At 38.3% G+C, this 18596-nt stretch overlaps 2 protein-coding genes across 4 annotated transcripts in view; one reads left to right on the top strand and one right to left on the bottom strand.

The window, feature by feature from the left end:
• The window catches only part of CHRM5 (cholinergic receptor muscarinic 5), an 84465-nt gene that overhangs the window by 17483 nt on the left and 48386 nt on the right, over positions 1-18596 (top strand). The window contains exon 3 of one of the 3 annotated variants that reach the window (XR_007407270.1): positions 7325-8804. The exons of the other annotated variants lie outside the window; for them this stretch is intronic. The gene's annotated coding sequence lies outside the window, so the exon portion shown is untranslated. Of the gene's footprint in view, positions 1-7324; positions 8805-18596 lie in introns of those variants that run through there. 3 annotated transcript variants of the gene reach the window in all.
• Positions 1-18596, bottom strand: part of AVEN (apoptosis and caspase activation inhibitor) — a 172946-nt gene that overhangs the window by 119199 nt on the left and 35151 nt on the right. Inside the window, exon 2 of the mRNA XM_025473340.3 lies at positions 11454-11631. Coding sequence (XP_025329125.1) covers positions 11454-11631 — 178 coding nt within the window. The remainder of the gene's footprint in view (positions 1-11453; positions 11632-18596) is intronic.

The following is an 18596-nucleotide window of genomic DNA, read 5'->3' as shown; positions in this document are numbered from 1 at the left end:
ACAGAGCCTGATGCAGGGCTCGATCCCAGTACCCATAAGATCATGACCTGGGCCAAAACCAAGAGTCACACACTTAACCGACTGAGACACCCAGGTGCCCCTCTTTTTTTATTATTACTACAGTAGCCTTTATTATAAAACTTGGACTTTCCCCATTCTACTTTTGAATACTTTACACAAATCATTCTATTAATAATCAGCCTTAATCATATTGACATGATGAAACCTTACATACCAGTTTTATATCAAAATTTCACCATCAAGTAATCTAAATATATTACTGTAGTATCAATTATAGTTAGGAGGAGGAGGGTAATTCTCTCTAGAGCAAGTAAAGAGAATTTACCAACTTCCACTTAATAGAACATTGATCATGAGCCTTTATTTGCTCTGCTTCCCCAAACCTCCTTTAAACGATTTTTTTTAATGAAGTATGGGTCCATAAGAATAAACAGAGATAGCAGTTGAGAGGAATATGCAAGACACTATTAGAATGTAGCACGCAGATTTAAGGATGCAGCTAGTTAGACATTTAGCAACAGAACAGTATCAGGAATACCAAGTCAAATTCAAAAAGATTCACTAATATTCTCTCATTAAGATATTTCTAGTAAGAATAATCTAGGTTGTCTAATAATCCAATGGCCCCACTCAGTGGGATGAGGACCAGAAAGGCAGCCACAGTAGCCGAAAGTGGTGTCTGTGACAAAATGGCTACTCTGGAATCAAAATCTGTCATCAAATCAAGTATTATTTTAGTGACTTTAATTTGCCACAAAACAAGGTTTTAAAAGGGACAGATCACACTGGATGGAGGCAGATTCCCCTGGAGATGCTAAAATCCAACAGGTGGAGGTGCCTAACAAGAGATTTTAATATAATGGAAGCACTAAGCAAATCAAAGACAAAACTTACAGAAATCAAAGTAAAGCTAACATTAGAAGCTCTCCACACAAACCTCTGATGAGTATAAAATGTCTCTCCAATGACTGAGGAGTATTAAAAATGATGTAAAAACAGATCCATGTATATGAAAGGATTTCCAGCTGATGCAATCCTTGGTGACATAAAGGATTAGAAGATAAAGGTCAAGCACAAAATATTCAAACAAAAACAACATTACACAAAGCATGAAGGGATCAATATTTGCAGGGTCTGACAGTACTGAATTGGTTAAGAAGTTTATAGAGACACCGGCCAAAAGCATAAAGACCTACAACTTTTCAAGGAAGATACTGTGGGGAAAAAAAAAAAAAGAACAAAGAAAAATGATAAGGTGTAAGCTAAATTAAGAAACGAACAAGAAGAAAAACCAAAGTGCTATAGACACTAAAATGAAATGTCTAGAAAACTGAATGGTGAAATTTTGGGATGACTTCAATGATCAGACCTGGTTGAAAAGATCCACACATCCTCTTCTCAAATCGTGGAGAAAGAAAAAGGATAGACATTAATCAGAGGAGTCAAAAGGGGAGTAATTCTATTTAAAGAAAAAGCTAAGCAGCACTAGATAAAGCTGAAGAAGTCAATAGTGGTAACTTACACTTAAGTAGCAAAGAAGTGAGCTGCAAGGCAGTGGGAGCAGCAGGGGGGAAAAAACAGCACCAGGAGAAATCACAGAGGATCAACAGGAATCCCTAAACAAATGGAACTCAAAAGGTCACAGATCTAAAGGCAGAGAGAGAGGAATTAATGCCGCCAGGGGAAGTACAGTTTCCTGGCAAGAAAGGGAACATGGATGGGGGCACGAGGCTCAGGAGAAAAAGGCTGCAGCCGGACCAGCAAAAGCAGACAGAGGAGAACCTGCAGGGGAACAAGCCAAAACACCCAGCAGTGCAGACACCAGGAGGTGAGCAGACATGTTTCAAGGCATTCAGCTGCTTTTGTCTTTGGAGGTTGGAAGAAAGATAAGCAAAATTAGGCTACTACACCGTCTGGCTAGAAGAAAGGAAAGTTTTTTGGGTTTTTGTGTGTGTGTGTGTGTGTGTGTGTGTGTGTGTGTGTGTCTGTCTGTGTGTGGTTTTTACCTCTTTTTATTATGGTTGTGACCCAAAAGAAGATTATTTTTTTAATGCATACGTAGTTCTGTTTCTGTTATTTCAAATGATTTGAATATCAAAGGGAAGGTTCTTCCACTCAAGTGTCTTTGTAATAAAAATATATTAGTAAAAACTGATGAAACACATATGATAGAAAAAGAAAAAAAAAAAAAAACAAACAAAACAAACAGAGTCCCTGGTGATAAATATAGCTGTCCTGTGGCTTCTCGTGAGCGGCTAGAGCAATAGGCTTTCTTATCCCTTTCAATCTAATTGGATGGGGGTGGGGAAATCAAATACCATTATAATCAAAATCGCCCCCCCCAAATTAACTTTTCATATAATTACATTGTCAAAAATATATAACCGCTTTAAATGAACATATGCATGGACAACTATGCTGACCAAATAAATTGGAGGCTAATCATTTCATTTGTATTTGTTTCACTGAAAATAAACAGAGCTTACAGACTTGCACAGAAAAAAAATTTTTTTTCACGTTTATCTTCAACATTGCTCCAGTGCATTCTGCTCCCACTGTAAACATCTTTCTAATTCAGGTTATCTGTGACTTCTTGAAAGGAATAGAGCATATGGTATGAATTCAATGACTCACTACTTGAAAAAAGAAATTGGGGGGGGGTAGGAAATTGCTGAAAGATCTAATGTCTTATGCCTGAATAGAAGGGAGAGTACCATATCATTCTCACAGCCTGAGGAAACAACTTAGAACCTACAAGAATGTTGTTCAAAAAGAAAAGCTGTAGGCACAACTGTCTGTTTCAGAGGTTTACAGGAAGAGTCCTAAAAAGAGGTCTGAAGACTCCCAATCCCACTAGCAAAAGTGTGACTTTATAGACTGAGATGATGCAGGCAGCATCAGGGTGCCAAGAAGGAATGCTTTTCCCGAGGTGTTCTCCATGGCATATGGGGGTACCTGAAATCCTATCCTTAGAAATCCATTTTCAGACTTCCCCTGCATGGAGAGACACATACAAGAATAGGTAAGATACAATTTAAAGAATAATTATTCAATAAACATGAGTAACCATCATCCAGGGCAAGGAATATATCACTGTCAACATCACAGAAGCCCCCCCAGTCGGACACCTGCTACCCGCCCCTACCCAATCATCGCTCCTCACCTCTCCACTGGAGGAGACCACAATCCTGATTTTTACCATCATTATATCCTTGGTTTCCATGTTAATATGCTCCCTAAACAGCGCAGCTTGCATTTTTCTTGTGAGTGAACTTCAAGTAGAATCATACTGAGGTATTTCAGGCCTACAACTTGACCTTACAGTATTTTTGAGAAACTCATCCACTTATTTATGTGTTCATTCCACTATGACTTAACAGCTGAGCTGTTTTCCCCCGTGGCTCTTCTGACCAGCATCACTATGAATGTGCACACGTGTCTTGGTGCATGTGTGCTAGGGCTTCTTGAGAGCACCTTCCAAGGGACAAGTGCCAGATTTTCAACTTCACTGGAAATAGACACACTACCTTTCTAAGTGAATACATACACATACGTACATACGCACCAACCTACATACACATCAACTGTGCATCCAGTAGAAAAATCATTCTTTGAATTAGTTACTGGTCCTTGAAGATTCAGTTATGATGTAAATCCTACTTAGAGAGTAATAACACATTAAGCTAGATGTACTCTTGGCAAAAGGTCCATCTTCAAACTGGCATTTGAGAATCAGACCAGAGGTGTAACGCACCGCATGGCTACTGTAGAATAAAAAATAATGTGTAAAGAACATTCAAAGCCCGGAGAAACCAACTCTGAGAGACCAAGTCTGTCCTCTGTTGTAATGACAACAGGGCCATCCTTCAAGGCACACAGCAGACACAGAAATGGGGGAGGAAAACAAATGAACTACAGGGGGGAAACTGGGGGAAGCTGGAAAAAATTTATTTTCAAACTTACCCTAAAATCACCAACTTTCAAATGTTCAGAAGCTCAGACCACCCTACCACAGGTTGTTTAATTAACAGACTCTATAATCTATCATAAATCATATCATATAATTTATTATAGGTTTTTACAATCAAAAACTTAATTTCTCAGAAAAATGAAGATCTATAAAATTCTCTTGGCAACTACTGCCATTAGGTCTGACGTTCAAGGGAAAAAAAAATTAGACCTTGACTTTAATATAGTTAATAAAGCTTCTATCAACAAAAAATTCCAGATAAACACTAAATCGAGGGCACATGGTTACTCACTGAGCCAAACTAAAAATCAGTGGTAAATTTGGGCTAAGATGCTGACATAATCAAATTAGGCACTGCTACATCTAACTCTTCTTGCATTTCTTACTGGGAGAAATGGTATTGCCTAACATTGGATGGAACCTTAACAGACTAGGCTTCAAATCCAGAGCTGGTCAATTTAGGGGCCTTGTGTTCCTTATATTAAACCACAATGACAAAGGAAAGACTAATGTTAGAAGCGGAACCTAAATGTCCACTATTAAGATAAATGTTCAATGCTGATAAGTTATTTCTAATTTTGGCAGTTAGTAAATAAATTATATGCTTAAAAAAATACAAACTGGAATCAAAAAGGTTATATACTCTTTAGAAGACTGAAATGCAAGGTATGGTAATTATGCCCTGTCACTCTACTAATGTACAATGGCTATGAAAGTTTCAGTTATGGAAGTTATGGAAGCCTAGTATATAATATAGCATCCACAGCTAATAGCATTGTATACTTGAAATTTGCTAAAAGGTAAATGTTATGGTAAATGGTCTTTCCACACACCCAAAAAAGATTATAATAAACAGGATGATAAACTGAACTTATAGACAGAGAACAGACAGGTAAGGGTGGGTAAAATGGGGAAGGGAATCAAAAGATAAAAACTTCCAGTTATAAGATAAGCGAGCCATAGGATATAATGGACAACACAGTGACTATAGGTAAGTAATACAACATTGCATATTTGAAAGCTGCGAAGAGTAGATCTTAAAAGTGTCCACCATAAGAAAGAAAAAAAAATTAAGTATGGGGGTGACAGATGTTAACTAGGCTTATTACTGTGACCATGTCATAGTACATCCTAACATCACACCATTACAGTGTGTTCCTGAAACTAAAACAATGTCAATGACACTCCAACTTAAAAATAATAAAGGGCATGAGAGGAAACTGGACGGTAAAGGGTAGGTCTGCAGCCTTTATGGTGGCAACAGTTCCCCAGGTATGTACTTATTCCAAAATTCATCAAGTTGTATACACTAAGTATAGCTGTTTACATGCCAGTCATTCCTCAAAAAAAAAAAAAAGGAGGGGGTTAAAAAAAACGTTGTCAAAGAAGGTAGCAACTGATTAAATTTAACACACTATAGAAAACAAAATAAAATGTGAGTCTTTAGGAGAAAATGTAGAAGAGATCTTTGTGATCTTGAGGGAAAGACGTATTTCTCAAATGAGGCACAGAATGGCATAGGCTGGAAGACCAAAAATGAACAAATTCGAGTACAGTGAAATTTTAAACTCTGCACCAAAAGACATGAATACAAAAGTAGGTCTCCATCTTAAAAGATACTCGCAAATATAAACACCAAAAAATAAGTATTAAGAATCTATTTTAAATATCTGTAAGCCGATAAGAAACAAACAAGCCAAATGTTCAAAGAATGTGTGCAGGCAAGTCACAGGGAAGCAAGCAAGCACAACAAATAGAGGTGCTCAATCTCAACAGTTAACAGAGGAAAAGCAACTTAAGATCTCCAGGACCAGTGACTAGCTCAGAGCCAGTCACTCTCTTGTTTTTTTTAAGATTTTATTTATTTATTCATGAGAGATGGGGGGGGGGGGGGGGAGAGAGAGAGAGAGGCAGAGACACAGGCAGAGGGAGAAGCAGGCTCCATGCAGGGAGCCTGACATTTGACTCGATCCCGGATCTCCAGGATCACACCCTGGGCTGAAGGTGGTGCTAAACCGCTAAGCCACCTGGGCTGCCCCACTCTCGTGTTTTTACACAACTTACAGCCATGGACTTACACAACTCCTGCCACCATCCTGCAACATGGAGCATCCTACTCTGTGGTCACACTTCCTGCCTTTCCAACTCACAGCCCTTGGAGAAGGGCAACAACCTTCATGTACAGAGGAAGCTACAGGTATTGACCCCAGCACTAGCCAGTGCTCCTGCACCTCCTCAGCTCTCATGCTTGCAACAGCTTAAATTCAAGGCCTGCCAATCCAATCACCCTCCCCTCTGCCTCTCCTTCCCGCGATTAAATCCTCCTGTTCACCCCACACAAACAGCACAATGAATAAGGGAACAACACCCCTCTTCTTACCTCACATTCACAAACACCAGCGCCAGTGGACCTCTGTTACCGCCCAGCAACCAGACCACATTTTCCTATTTCATTCACTCTCCCATTCTGCGGACAGCTATTTCCTACCTCCTACTCTCGCAACTTCTAGTACCTCCTCCGTGACCCTCACTCACAGCATTCCTACTTCACTAAGAAAACAGAAGCAAAAAAAAAAAAAGAAAAGAAAACAGAAGCAGTCAGAAGGGAACTCCCCATGCCCCCATCGCATCAACCCCCTGCCCATGTCCACGTCCCCTATGTCCTGGCCTTTCCTCTGATTACAGCTCAACAACTGTCTGAGTTGGCACTCCCACCACCTGGACCATAGATTCCACCACTGCATGCAGTTCTCACCTCTTCCACATTATTTTTTCCATCTTTTCTGGATTCCATCTTTTCTTTAGTTTTTTTTTTTCCTTTTTTTTTCTTTAGTTTTTTATCAAAACTAAACATGCAGATGGGAGTTTAAAGTCTCCCATCTTTAAAAAACATGTCTTGACCCACTTCCCCCACCAGTCCATCCTTCTCCTTCTGACTGTAATAAAACTCCTTAAAATTTAGAGGTGTTTATACTTGCTGTCTCAAATCTCTCTCCTCCCATACTCTTTCTAAATGAATGTATCCTACCACTGCAACAAAACTACTCCAAAAAAAAAAAAAAAAAAAAACTACTCCTGCCAAGATCACTAGAAACCTCCTGTTGTTAAAGTGTCAATTCTTGTAAGTCATCAGCTGCATTTGACACAGATCCCTCCTTCCTGAAAGCCCTTACTGGTTTTTCCTTCTACCACTCCCACTCAGTCTCCTGTCCTGGTTCCTTCCCATCTCTGTAACCTCTAGACACAGTGCTGTCCAGTGCTCAGTTCTTTTTCATTAATAACTCCCTTGGTCATCTCATGCAGTTTCATGACTTTAAATATTATCACCTACAGGCTGTCATCTCCTAAATGTTGATCTCCAGTCCAGACCTGGATCCTGTATCCCAGATGCCTTCATCCAACAACCTGCTTAATACTTCCTACTGGATGCTGTGCTCTTCTATTTACCACTCCAGATTTACCCTTTCTTCTTCCCTGTTCTGCCCTAGAAGGCTAACCTATATGGATGATAGCAACAGGCTTCCTTTGTCTTCTGGCTTCTAGTAGGTTAGGATTATGATGGGAAGCCCTGGCAGGAGAATAAAGGAGAAACAGAGTATAAGACCAGAGTATTTATTCACCTGCCTCCCTCGCTGTGGAGTCAACTTCATTGACTAGGTCTCTTGAGCAAAGGTGATTCATCCTCTCAAGGTCAACTGCCCTACACAAATCTCTCTCCTAGAGTTTCAGTAACTAGAGATAGTAACATCTCTGCTATTTCCTGCCCTTCCAATACTATCCTATCAACATGCTCTCCCTACATTCTACCCATACTTTTGTAAGTGATTCCTTTGTTAAAACTTCCTTCTAATTATGTGGAATGTGCCATCTATTTCCTACAGGAACTCTGACTAATACAGATGTCTAACTGGCACCTTAATTTTAACACATGCAAACCTGAGCACCTCCCATAGTTTTACCTATCTGAATTAATAACAACTCCCTTCTTTTAGCTATTTACACCAAGAAGCTGGCATCGTCCTTATACATCTTTTTATCTTATACCGCATATCCACAGGTCCTATATGCTCTTCCCTCAAAACAGATCCAAAACCCAACTATGTTTCACTACCTCCATTGCTACCACCCTCGCCACAGCCACCATCACAGCTTGTTTCGATTGTTGCAATAGTCTCCCAACTGGTCTACCAACACAGCAGCTGGAATGATCCTATTAAATATAAGCTAGCTATATCACTCTTCTCTTCAAAACCCTCTGGTGGCTGCTCATCTCACCCAGAGTGAAAGCTAACATCTTTACAATGGTCTACAAGCCTCCCCTTGATCTGGCCACATATGCCTCTCTGACCTCATTGCCTACTTGCTCACTTTGCTCCAGCCATGCTGGCCTCCCTTGCTAGTCTCTATACTCCTATTTCAAAGCCTTTGAACTTGTTATTCCCTTTGCCTGCAAAACTCCTCTCACAGATATCTTCAATGCTTACTCGCTCACTTTCCTCAGGCCTTTATGCAAATATCATCATCTCAATAAGGCCTCCTCTGGCCATTCTTTCTAAAATGTTAATAGCCTCTCTCCACTTTATTTCTATCCCAAGCAATTATCACCTTTTAGTATCTTATGTACTTTCTTTTCTTTACTATGTCTCCACCCTGTAGGATGTCTACTCCAGGAGGCGGGTGTTTTTGTCTGCCCTGTTCTTTGCCATATGCTCAGCATCTAAAATAGTACCTAGAAGTAGAGGATACTCAAATAATTGTTCAGTGAATCACAACTAGGTATCATTCAGTCAACTGGCCACAGTTAAAAAGTCTAACAGTGGGGATCCCTGGGTGGCTCAGCGGTTTGGCGCCTGCCTTTGGCCCAGGGCACGATCCTGGAGTCCCGGGATCGAGTCCCGCGTTGGGCTCCCAGCATGGAGCCTGCTTCTCCCTCTGCCTGTGTCTCTGCCTCTCTCTCTCTTTCTCTCTCTCTCTCTCTCTCTCTCTGTGTGTCTATCATAAATAGATAAATAAATCTTTAAAAAAAAGTCTAACAGTACTATGTATAGGCAAAGACAGTGAATACTAGAAATCCTAGCTCATCTCCACTTTGGAGAGCAATTTGTCTTTATCTAGAAAAGTTTATGATGTGCACATCTAACAAACTGGCAATAGTTTTTCTGGGCTGTGTATTTATCTATACAAGTGAGTATGGTATACTAAAAGTCTGACTCCAAGGAATATAGTCAACGTATCTGGGGGATATTAATATTTTATGATCACAGAATGAAGTCCATCTTTCAAAAGCAAACTACTATAGACCTAAAGCATGGCAGTTCTTCTCAGGCATATGACAAGGTGAAAAAAGGATAAATCAGCAGCAGAGTGTCACATACCCAAAGATGTGACAGTTGTGATTGCCCCAAGAAACTGATCATAGATAAACAAGTCACTTGGGAAGAAATCAGTAATTAAAGATAGACTACAAGAAAAATACATGAGACCCAAATCATGTCAGGTTTTAAGTTACAAGCAAAATGCTAACGTAAATAACCAAAATCATAAGCCACTGGGCATGACTGCTGGGTCAGACTAGAATCTTGAATCGCCTTCAAACATTCATGTGTTATTTTTTTTTTTTTTTTTTGCCAGATGCTGTCCTAGTAATGGACTACAGATTTGATTCAATTAAAACCAGATAGTCCACATGTTAACCTTATCACACTACTTCAATTTTTCCCTACATCCTTTAGCAGAACAGCTAATAGACATTGAAATTAGGCAGTCTGCCTTTTACCATTTTCCCACCTTGGAGAAAAGTGCCTATAAACCTATAATTGGCCAAAGTGCAGGTCACAAGAGAGAAGTACTCATGTGACTGGCAAGAAGACAAGTCAACAGCTTCTAACAGGGTGCTGGACACCATCAGCGAACCTCTAAAAGGGTTACAGTGTGTGTGGTGCAAAACACAATGACTACAGCCTGAATCTTGCTCTTCTGACTCACACTCCCCCTCTCTGCTTACAATTCTCTTGCTACTCAAAGGAATTAGGTCAGAAGAGAACTCTTCACTTTATGATTCTTAGTCTGGTACAGGTAGAAGAGAAAAAAGGTTGAACTCAACAGCAACATAAATGTTGGGAAGGGGAGACAGAATTCAACGAAAATTGTCTGAAAATATTCTTTTCATTTTATTTCTCTGATTCTCACCTCGTCATCCTTTATTTAAAATTGTCTTTAACCCAGCAATATTTTGTTGTTGAGGTCATCATAGACTCATATAACAATATTAAGAAACAATACAAAGAGATCTCCCATATACCTGACCCAGGTTCCCCCCAACAATAACATTTCACAAAACTACGATATAATATCACAACCAGAATATTGAATACTGATGTTGATATAACCTACAATGTTGTTCAGACTTCCCCAGTTTTATTTGTATTCACTTGTGTCTTAGGTTCTAAACAATTTTATAATTTGTGTAGGTTTTATATCTACCACTGTAATCGAGATAATGATCAGTAGCAGTACTACAAGGATACTTCCTGTTACATTTTTATAGCAGCATCCACCTCCCCCATCCCTAACCCTATCCTCCATTCATCCTTCCAATCCTCATTCCACCCCCTAATGGAGAGTAACCATCTATACAATCAGCTCTGCCTCATTACTTCCTATAACTACTCGCCAGCCTCACACTGCTGCTGCATTATCACTTAAAAAACAGCTGGACAGGGGATCCTGGGGTGGCTCAGTGGTTTAGCGCCTGCCTTTGGCCCAGGGCATGATCCTGGAGTCCCAAGATCGAGTCCCACATCAGGCTCCCGGCATGGAGCCTGCTTCTCCCTCTGCCTGTGTCTCTGCCTGCCTTTCTCTCGGTCTTTCATGAATGAATAATAATAAAAAAAAAATCTTAAAAAAAGAAAACAAACAGCCGGACATAGAAGGAATAAGTGTTACATCTTATTGGCAGAGAAAGCTGTCCAAAAGCAAAACAGTAAAGTTTTCACATTCAGGTGCACAGGTCTCTAATACGTGCATCTCCAACTAATATGCATATTCTTGGCTATAAAATGGGAAAGAACACCTAGTCTAGAAGCTTGGTAAAGCTTTGTATAAGCAGAAGTATTAATTCCTCTGAAATAAAAACAAAACAAAACAAAAAAACCCTCAGTTTTCAGACTACCCACTTTAGAGGGTCAGAGTTCAGCATTTTTCATTTCTGTAAAGCCTTCTATCCATTTCAACCAGGACTTAAGTCCTTCTCCATCAGTACACAGAATCCCTAGCTTCCACTTAAAGAAACATTTTTTCCTTGCAAACCATTAGATACACTGTCCTTTACCTGCATTTACAATCCAAAGGACAAAAGAACAAATTGCTAGGTATTAAAATGCAGTTTTAAATGGAACATAAATAAAAGGTCTATGCAACTTTCAGAGTACTCAACCCATATGCATGCAACTGGAATTCATACCTGCAGAGCTGAGGAGAACACTGAAGTCCGTTCCCCTCTGTGATTCTCCACTTTCGTTATTGACCTCTTTTTCAATATCTTGGTATCGATCCCAGTTAGAGACTATCTTTCTTTTAGAATAATTTCCCTGCTCCTCGTTCTCTTCTCCATTGGTCTCTGCATCACTGTCATCTTCAACCTGCAATCATTAGAGACAAATCAATATGCAGGCAGTGGAAATTCCTACCTTAGCAGCCTTAGCAGAAAGTAAAACAAAACAAAAAGGTACTACACCAATATCACAACAAAGGGCACATTTATGGACCAAGCTCTCTGAGGATACTAAATAATATTTCAAAAGGACCCTATTATACCAGAATGTACTTTCACGATAAGCTTTTCATTTAGCTTTGCAAAGGAAATCTGGCAAGTTCCTTCCTAAAAGTTTGGATAACCCACACGGTTAACGTCTACCCTAGTGTATCCTTTTTCGATAGCTGTTTCAGCTTATTCAAACAATCAAGGCTATCCAAGTCTTAAACTTTGAGGACTTCAGGACAGAAATCAACCATTTCAACTTACAGATATTCACAAACACAATAAGTTTTATAAGTTTTAAATGGAACTCCATTCAGATGCATTCAAGAGAACAGTTTCCAGTCTTGGATATTAAAAAGAGGATGAATAAATAAATAAATAAATAAATAAATAAATAAATAAATAAAAGAGTATGCAGAAAAAAGCAGAAAGTGAGAAACTGTTAAAGATAAAGGGCCTAGTTTCTTCAACAAATCATCTGCAAGGGAAAAAGTGCTGGAGGAGGAGAGAGAAACCTATAGATTGTAAGAGCTTCATGGACACATAACCATTTGTAATGTCAGGAACTTATCTGAAGTTGGATTCAAACAATATTAACTATAGATAAAAAATCACTTATGAGATGACCAGAGAAATGTGAACTGGATATTTGATTATTTTGAAGAAATACTATTATTTCATGTATTTATTGTTTGGTGTGATACCATATTATGATTTCTTAATTTTTTTTTAGGAATAAATATTGAACTATTGATAAATGAAAAGATAGGACGTGTAGGATTTCCTTCAAAATAATGGGTGGAGTGCAATAATGCGCACAGAGGAAATAAACTAGGCATGATTGATAATTATATTATCCTATCTATTTTTGTATGTATTTGAAATTTTCCATAATAAAAAACTAAACCTTAAAAAAGATGCATATAAAATCTAAAGACATCATTTAAAGAAGGATCCCAAAGGCTATAAAATCTTTATCAAAAGAAAAACTCATGAAATATATTAAAACAACCCATCTGTACAAGACGGGTTAGTCCAGACTTTTAAAAAAGTAGTAAGTTTCTATTATTAACACAAAAATGGGATGTGTGCACTGCAGAAAACTAAGAGGAAAGGACACGCAAAGACATAAATGAAACCCCACGTTCCATCCCTTAAGAGTAGGAGTACCACCATGAACACCTTAGATAGAGATATGGAAGTATATGCACTATTTACATATACTTTTTTTGTAACAAGAATTTCTGTTACAAAATTCTGCATCTCTCCATCTCAGTTAATGTCATTTCATATAATATCGAGACTATTTCCAAATTTGCTGACCCCAAAAATTTCCTTTATGGCTGATTTTGTCCACACCAGTATCCTCTTCAAGACCATGTCCTATATCTCACTCTTAAGTCCCTTTGAACCTAGCACAGTCTTTATCTTTATGCCATTGATTTGTTGAGGAGACCAGTACAGGTAGAGTGCAGAAGGACCCACCTTCTGTATGGCTGCTTCATGGTGGTCCTTGTTTATAGGAAGTAATGAAGTTTTAAAAATCTAAAAATCTGAATGCCTAATGGAGTCAAGTTAAATATCTTTTGGTTAAGATACATCATAGATGTTGCTCTGAACCTTAGGTTACATCACATCAAATGACAGATGATAAACGGCTGACCAAACATAAATAGTGCTAAGATTAACCAAGAAGGTTGGGTGAAGTCTGACCTACCCACTGAACAGATAGGTCTTCCCCTCTACCTCTATTATTTTGGTCCACTACAGATTTCTAATTCCCCAAATTGCTTTAACACTAGTCAGTAATTCTCATCTGAATCAAGTTTAGTAAGTTTGTGTGAAAGCATAGATAACTGACCTTCAAGATCACTCTCAGCCCTCAAATATCATAAGGCTCTTTGGTGGCACAGAAAGATTGCAATCTAGATTATGATGTAGATTGCCAAAACTGCCTGAAACTTAGAGGTTTCCTGCCATTCCTGAGTTTCTCAGAACTAAAAAATGGTAGTAGATTAAAAGGTATGTGACTACACACATGATCTGTTTAAATAACAAATACCAGGAACATTCTAAAGAAAATAGCTTCATAAATGACGTGGAACTACAGGGACAGATCTAGAGCTGAAAATACTTGTAGGGTTTTATCTGGGAAAATCCAAAATTCCTTTGTTGGCCCATTGGGTAAACACAGCTCACAAAGACTTCTCCAACAAAACTTCTGAACATTGCTATAACACATTGCAAAACATGTAAGCCTGGGCAGAGTAATTAGCTTGATGTGAAAAAGACAATAGTCTGAAACACCTGAGGAGCTAGAAACAGTAAAACAAGCACTGGAATGGAAGGCAGAGGACCCAGAAGAATGAATGGCCCTGCCTTCACCATCATTTAATATTTACAAAGTGTTTATGAAAGGTTGGGCCTCACACTGCTGAATGACTCACTAATCCCCAGTTTAAGAAGAATCACTGAACAATGATCTCATTACTCCCACCCAACTGCAAAGATGAGAAGAGCTGCCATTAGCCTCCATCACAAAGTGGTAGTAAAAAGTAATAAAGCTTAGAAGGCACTTGATGTAACTTAGAGAAAGGTAGCTCTTAAAAACTCCTAGAGATGTTATGTTTGGGATAACATATCTGGGACAAAATATGCAAAATCCTGAGATAAAAAGAAAGAACAGAACAAATGAGGAAAATACTGATGAAAGCAATGTGAAGGGACACCTGGGTGGCTCAGCGGTTGAGCACCTGCCTTTGGCTCAGGGTGTGATCCTGCAGTCTCAGGATCGAGTCCCACATCAGGCTTCCTGCCTAGAGCCTGCTTCTCCCTCTGCCTACATCTCTGCATCTCTCTTCTGTGTCTCTCATGAATAAATAAATAAAATCTTTAAAAAAAATAAAAAATAAATTTAAAAAAAGAAAGCAATGTGAAAACTATAAAGGCATCATTACTATGTTAACATCATTACATTATTAGTATGCTAATTCTGTATATTGAAAAATATAAGATACTGATGGAAAAGAATTAAAAACAAATGAAAATACCGTTTGTGTTCACAGATTAAAAGAATATTCTTAAACTATTTATAAGTAGGGGTGCCTTGGTGGCTCAGTCGATTAACCATCTGCCAGGGTCCTGGGATCAAGCCCCTCATCAGGCTCCCTGCTCAGAGGGTCCTCTGCTTTTCCCTCTTCCTCTGCCCCTCCCCCTGTTCATCTTCTCTTTCTCAAATAAATAAAATACTTAAAAATATATCAATAACAACTCAAAGCAATCTACAGATTCAATGCAATCCCTATCAAAATTTTAATGGCATTTTTCACAGGAAAAAAAGATCTAAAAATTTGTATGAAATCACAAAAGACCCTGAATAGCCAAAGCAATCCTTAAAAAGAACAAAGCTAGAGGCATCATGCTTCCTGATATCAAACTATATTACAAGCTATAGTAATCAAAACATTATGGATGGCAATGGCATAAAAACAGACACATAGAACAATGGAACAGAATAGAGTCCTGAAATAAACCCACACATATACGGCCCATTTATGACAAAGGGTACATCATGAGGAAAGGAACCATCTCTTCAATAAATGCTTCTGGGAAAACTGGACACCCATATGCAAAAGAATGAAACTGGACCACTATCTTATACCATACCCAAAAGTTAACTCAAAATGTGTTAAATTCTTGGGTACAAGACCAGAAACCATAAAACTTATAGAAGAAAAACATAGCTGGTAAGCTTTTTAACATCGGAATTGGCAATTTTTTGGATTTGACATCAAAGCGAAGGCAATAAAACAAAAATAAACCAGTGAGAACACATCAGACTAAAAAGCCTCTGTAAAGGAAACCATCAACAAAATGAAAAGGTATCAACTGTCACTCATCATCAGGGAAATGCAAATCAAAACCACAATGAAACATCACCTCAGAATGGCCACCAGAATGACTAAAATCAAAAACAACAAGAAGCAACAACTTTGGTGAAACTGTGGAGAAAATGAGGCCCTCATGTACGACTGGTAGGAATGCAAACTGGTACAGCTACTTCAGAAAACAGTACAGAGATTCCTCAAAAAGTCAAAAATAGGGCAGCCCGGGTGGCTCAGCGGTTTAGCGCCACCTTCAGCCCAGGGCGTGATCCTGGAGACCCGGGATTGAATCCCATGTCAGGCTCCCTGCTTCTCCCTCTGCCAGCTTCTCTCTCTCTCTCTCTCTCTCTCTCTCTCTCTCTCTCTCTCTCTCTCATATGAATAAATAAATAAAATCTTTTTTTAAAAAAAAGTTAAAAATAGAGCTACTCTATAATCCAGCAATTACACTACTGGGTATTTCCCCAAAGAAGAAAAAAATTAATTCAAAGGGATACAGGCATCCCTATGTTTATTGCAGTGTAGTTTACAATAGCCAAGATAGGGAAGCAGCCCAAGTGTCCATCAATAGATGAGAAGATGTGAGAAAGACATATTATATAATGGAATATTATTCAGCCATTAAAAAGAATGAAATCTTGCCATTTGTGACAACAGAGATAGAGCTAGAGAGTATTATGCTAAGTAAAATAAGTCAGTAAAAGACAAATCCCATATGATTTCACTCATGTGGAATTTAAGAAATAAAACAAGCAAAGGGGAAAACAGAAAAGAGGTAAACCAAGAAACAGACTCTTAACTATAGAGGACACACTGTTGGTTACCAGGAGGAAAGTGGGGGGCAGTGAGATAGGTAATGGGGAATAACTATATACTACTCTTGATGAGCACTAATACATGGAACTGTTGAATCACCATTTGCACGTCACAAACTAATGTAACGCTATATGTTACCTATACTGGAATTAAAAACATTTTCTTAAATGAAAGGCAACCTATATGATACAATATCTGGAAATCATATCTGATACAGCCTCTCCTCCCATAATGGATTTTAAAAGCAATTTAAAACAACATGTGCATAATTATATTTCCATATGTTACGGGCCCAACAATACATCTGCCAGTAACAGCACAAAGGAAGTAGGTGGGAACAAAACAGTATTGCACTAAGGAAAGGACTTCATGCGGGAACTCAAACATATAGAAGCAAATGAACAAAACTAGGAATAGGAAATAAGAAGGCTAATAGAACAAAAGCAATAAATATAGCTTATTCTTCTTTCTTCTCTCATTCTTTAAAAAATAAAATTATATAAGGTAATAATGGTAACAATGTATTGTCGGTTTTATAACCTGCAGATGTAATATGTGTAACAGTAATACCACAAAGGGGGAGAAGGGAAACAGAGCTTTCTAGGAGTAATACCAAGCTAGTATAAACCTGAAGCAGATTCTGATAAGTTAAAATGTATATAGTAGACCCTAGAGAAAACACTAAGGAAAGAATTTTTTAAAAAATTAAAGGAATTTAAACGTTGCATTAAAAATATTTACTTTATGCAAAAGAACTTGCAAAAGAGGAATAGAGGAGTGAAACACATATGAAATGTATGAGAAACACAAAGTAAAGTGGCAGACATAAATATCCAACTATATCAATGGCAACATTAAATGTGAATAGATTGAACAATTCCATCAAAAGGCAGGGACTAGCAAAATGGATGTTTCTAGACCCATCTATATGCTGTCTACAGGAGACACACTCAAAGACAAACATCATAATAAAGTATGGAATAGTAAAAGATACTGTATGCAAACAGTACGTAAAAAAGAGCAGAGTGCCTACGCAATTATCAGACAAAATAAACTTTAAGGTAAAAATTATTATGAGAAGAAGGAAACCAAACAATGATAAAAGGGACAATTTAGCAAAAAGATGTGACAACTATGACCTATGTTCCTCATAATTGAGCCCCACAATATATGCAGCAAACACGGACTGAATTGAAAGGGGAAATCGTTCAACAATAGTAGATGGAGGCCCCATTTTCAATGATGGATAGACCCACATGAAAGCTACCACATGCACCACAGAACCAATGAAAAGATTTACTCACCACAGCTGAACTGCTATTTAATTTACAACAACTTACATTAAGCAAACTATAACTTAATGTAACTGGCCAGTCCATGAAAAGTACGTCTGGGCAACACTGTTTTTTACTTTTTTTTAACACTGTTTTTTAAATCTCCTCTTACCTTTTCTTGCAAAAGAGCAACCATCTGCCAAGAGAATATTTAAAGATTATCTTTATCATGAAGAGCCCTCAGATAAGCCAGTAAAACTTGGGAAGTTATTAGTAGCACATAACAACCAAACCAAGCCTATGTAAAGCCTTTCATATTCAGGAATCTGACTTTGGAAGGTCCTGTTCACTTTCTGCCAGAGTAAAAAGCACGTAAAAATAGTTTTCCTGGGGAAGCCCTGGTGGCTCAGCGATTTAGCGCCGCCTTCAGCCCAGGGTGTGATCCTGGAGACCCGGGATCGAGTCCCACGTCGGGCTCCCTGTAGGGAGCCTGCTTCTCCCTCTGCCTGTGTCTCTGCCTCTCTCTCTCTCTCTCTCTCTCTGCATTTCTCATGAGTAAATAAATAAAATAAAAAAGAAATTGTTTTCCTGTTTTGAACATCATAAGGAGGTTAGAAAACAGTCAATCACACTTTCAACGGCCTCCTGTGTTCCTGACAAAGTGTAATTACACCATAAATGGAAACAGGTGGGATAGACAGGTGAAAGAACACATTTAAGGAAAACCAAGAAAAAGTCACCAGGAACTAATTTCAATAATTAGGTAATAATGTCAGATATATCCAACCAAAAATGTTACAAGGTTTAAAATTGGAAAACTATATTAACTCACCTTACCTTTAAAATTTTTAAACATTACCAAGCTTTAAATT

The sequence above is a fragment of the Canis lupus genome, chromosome 30 (assembly GCF_003254725.2).
Source record: "Canis lupus dingo isolate Sandy chromosome 30, ASM325472v2, whole genome shotgun sequence".
NCBI lineage: Eukaryota > Metazoa > Chordata > Mammalia > Carnivora > Canidae > Canis > Canis lupus.
This window is presented reverse-complemented; position numbering and strand designations above follow the sequence as displayed.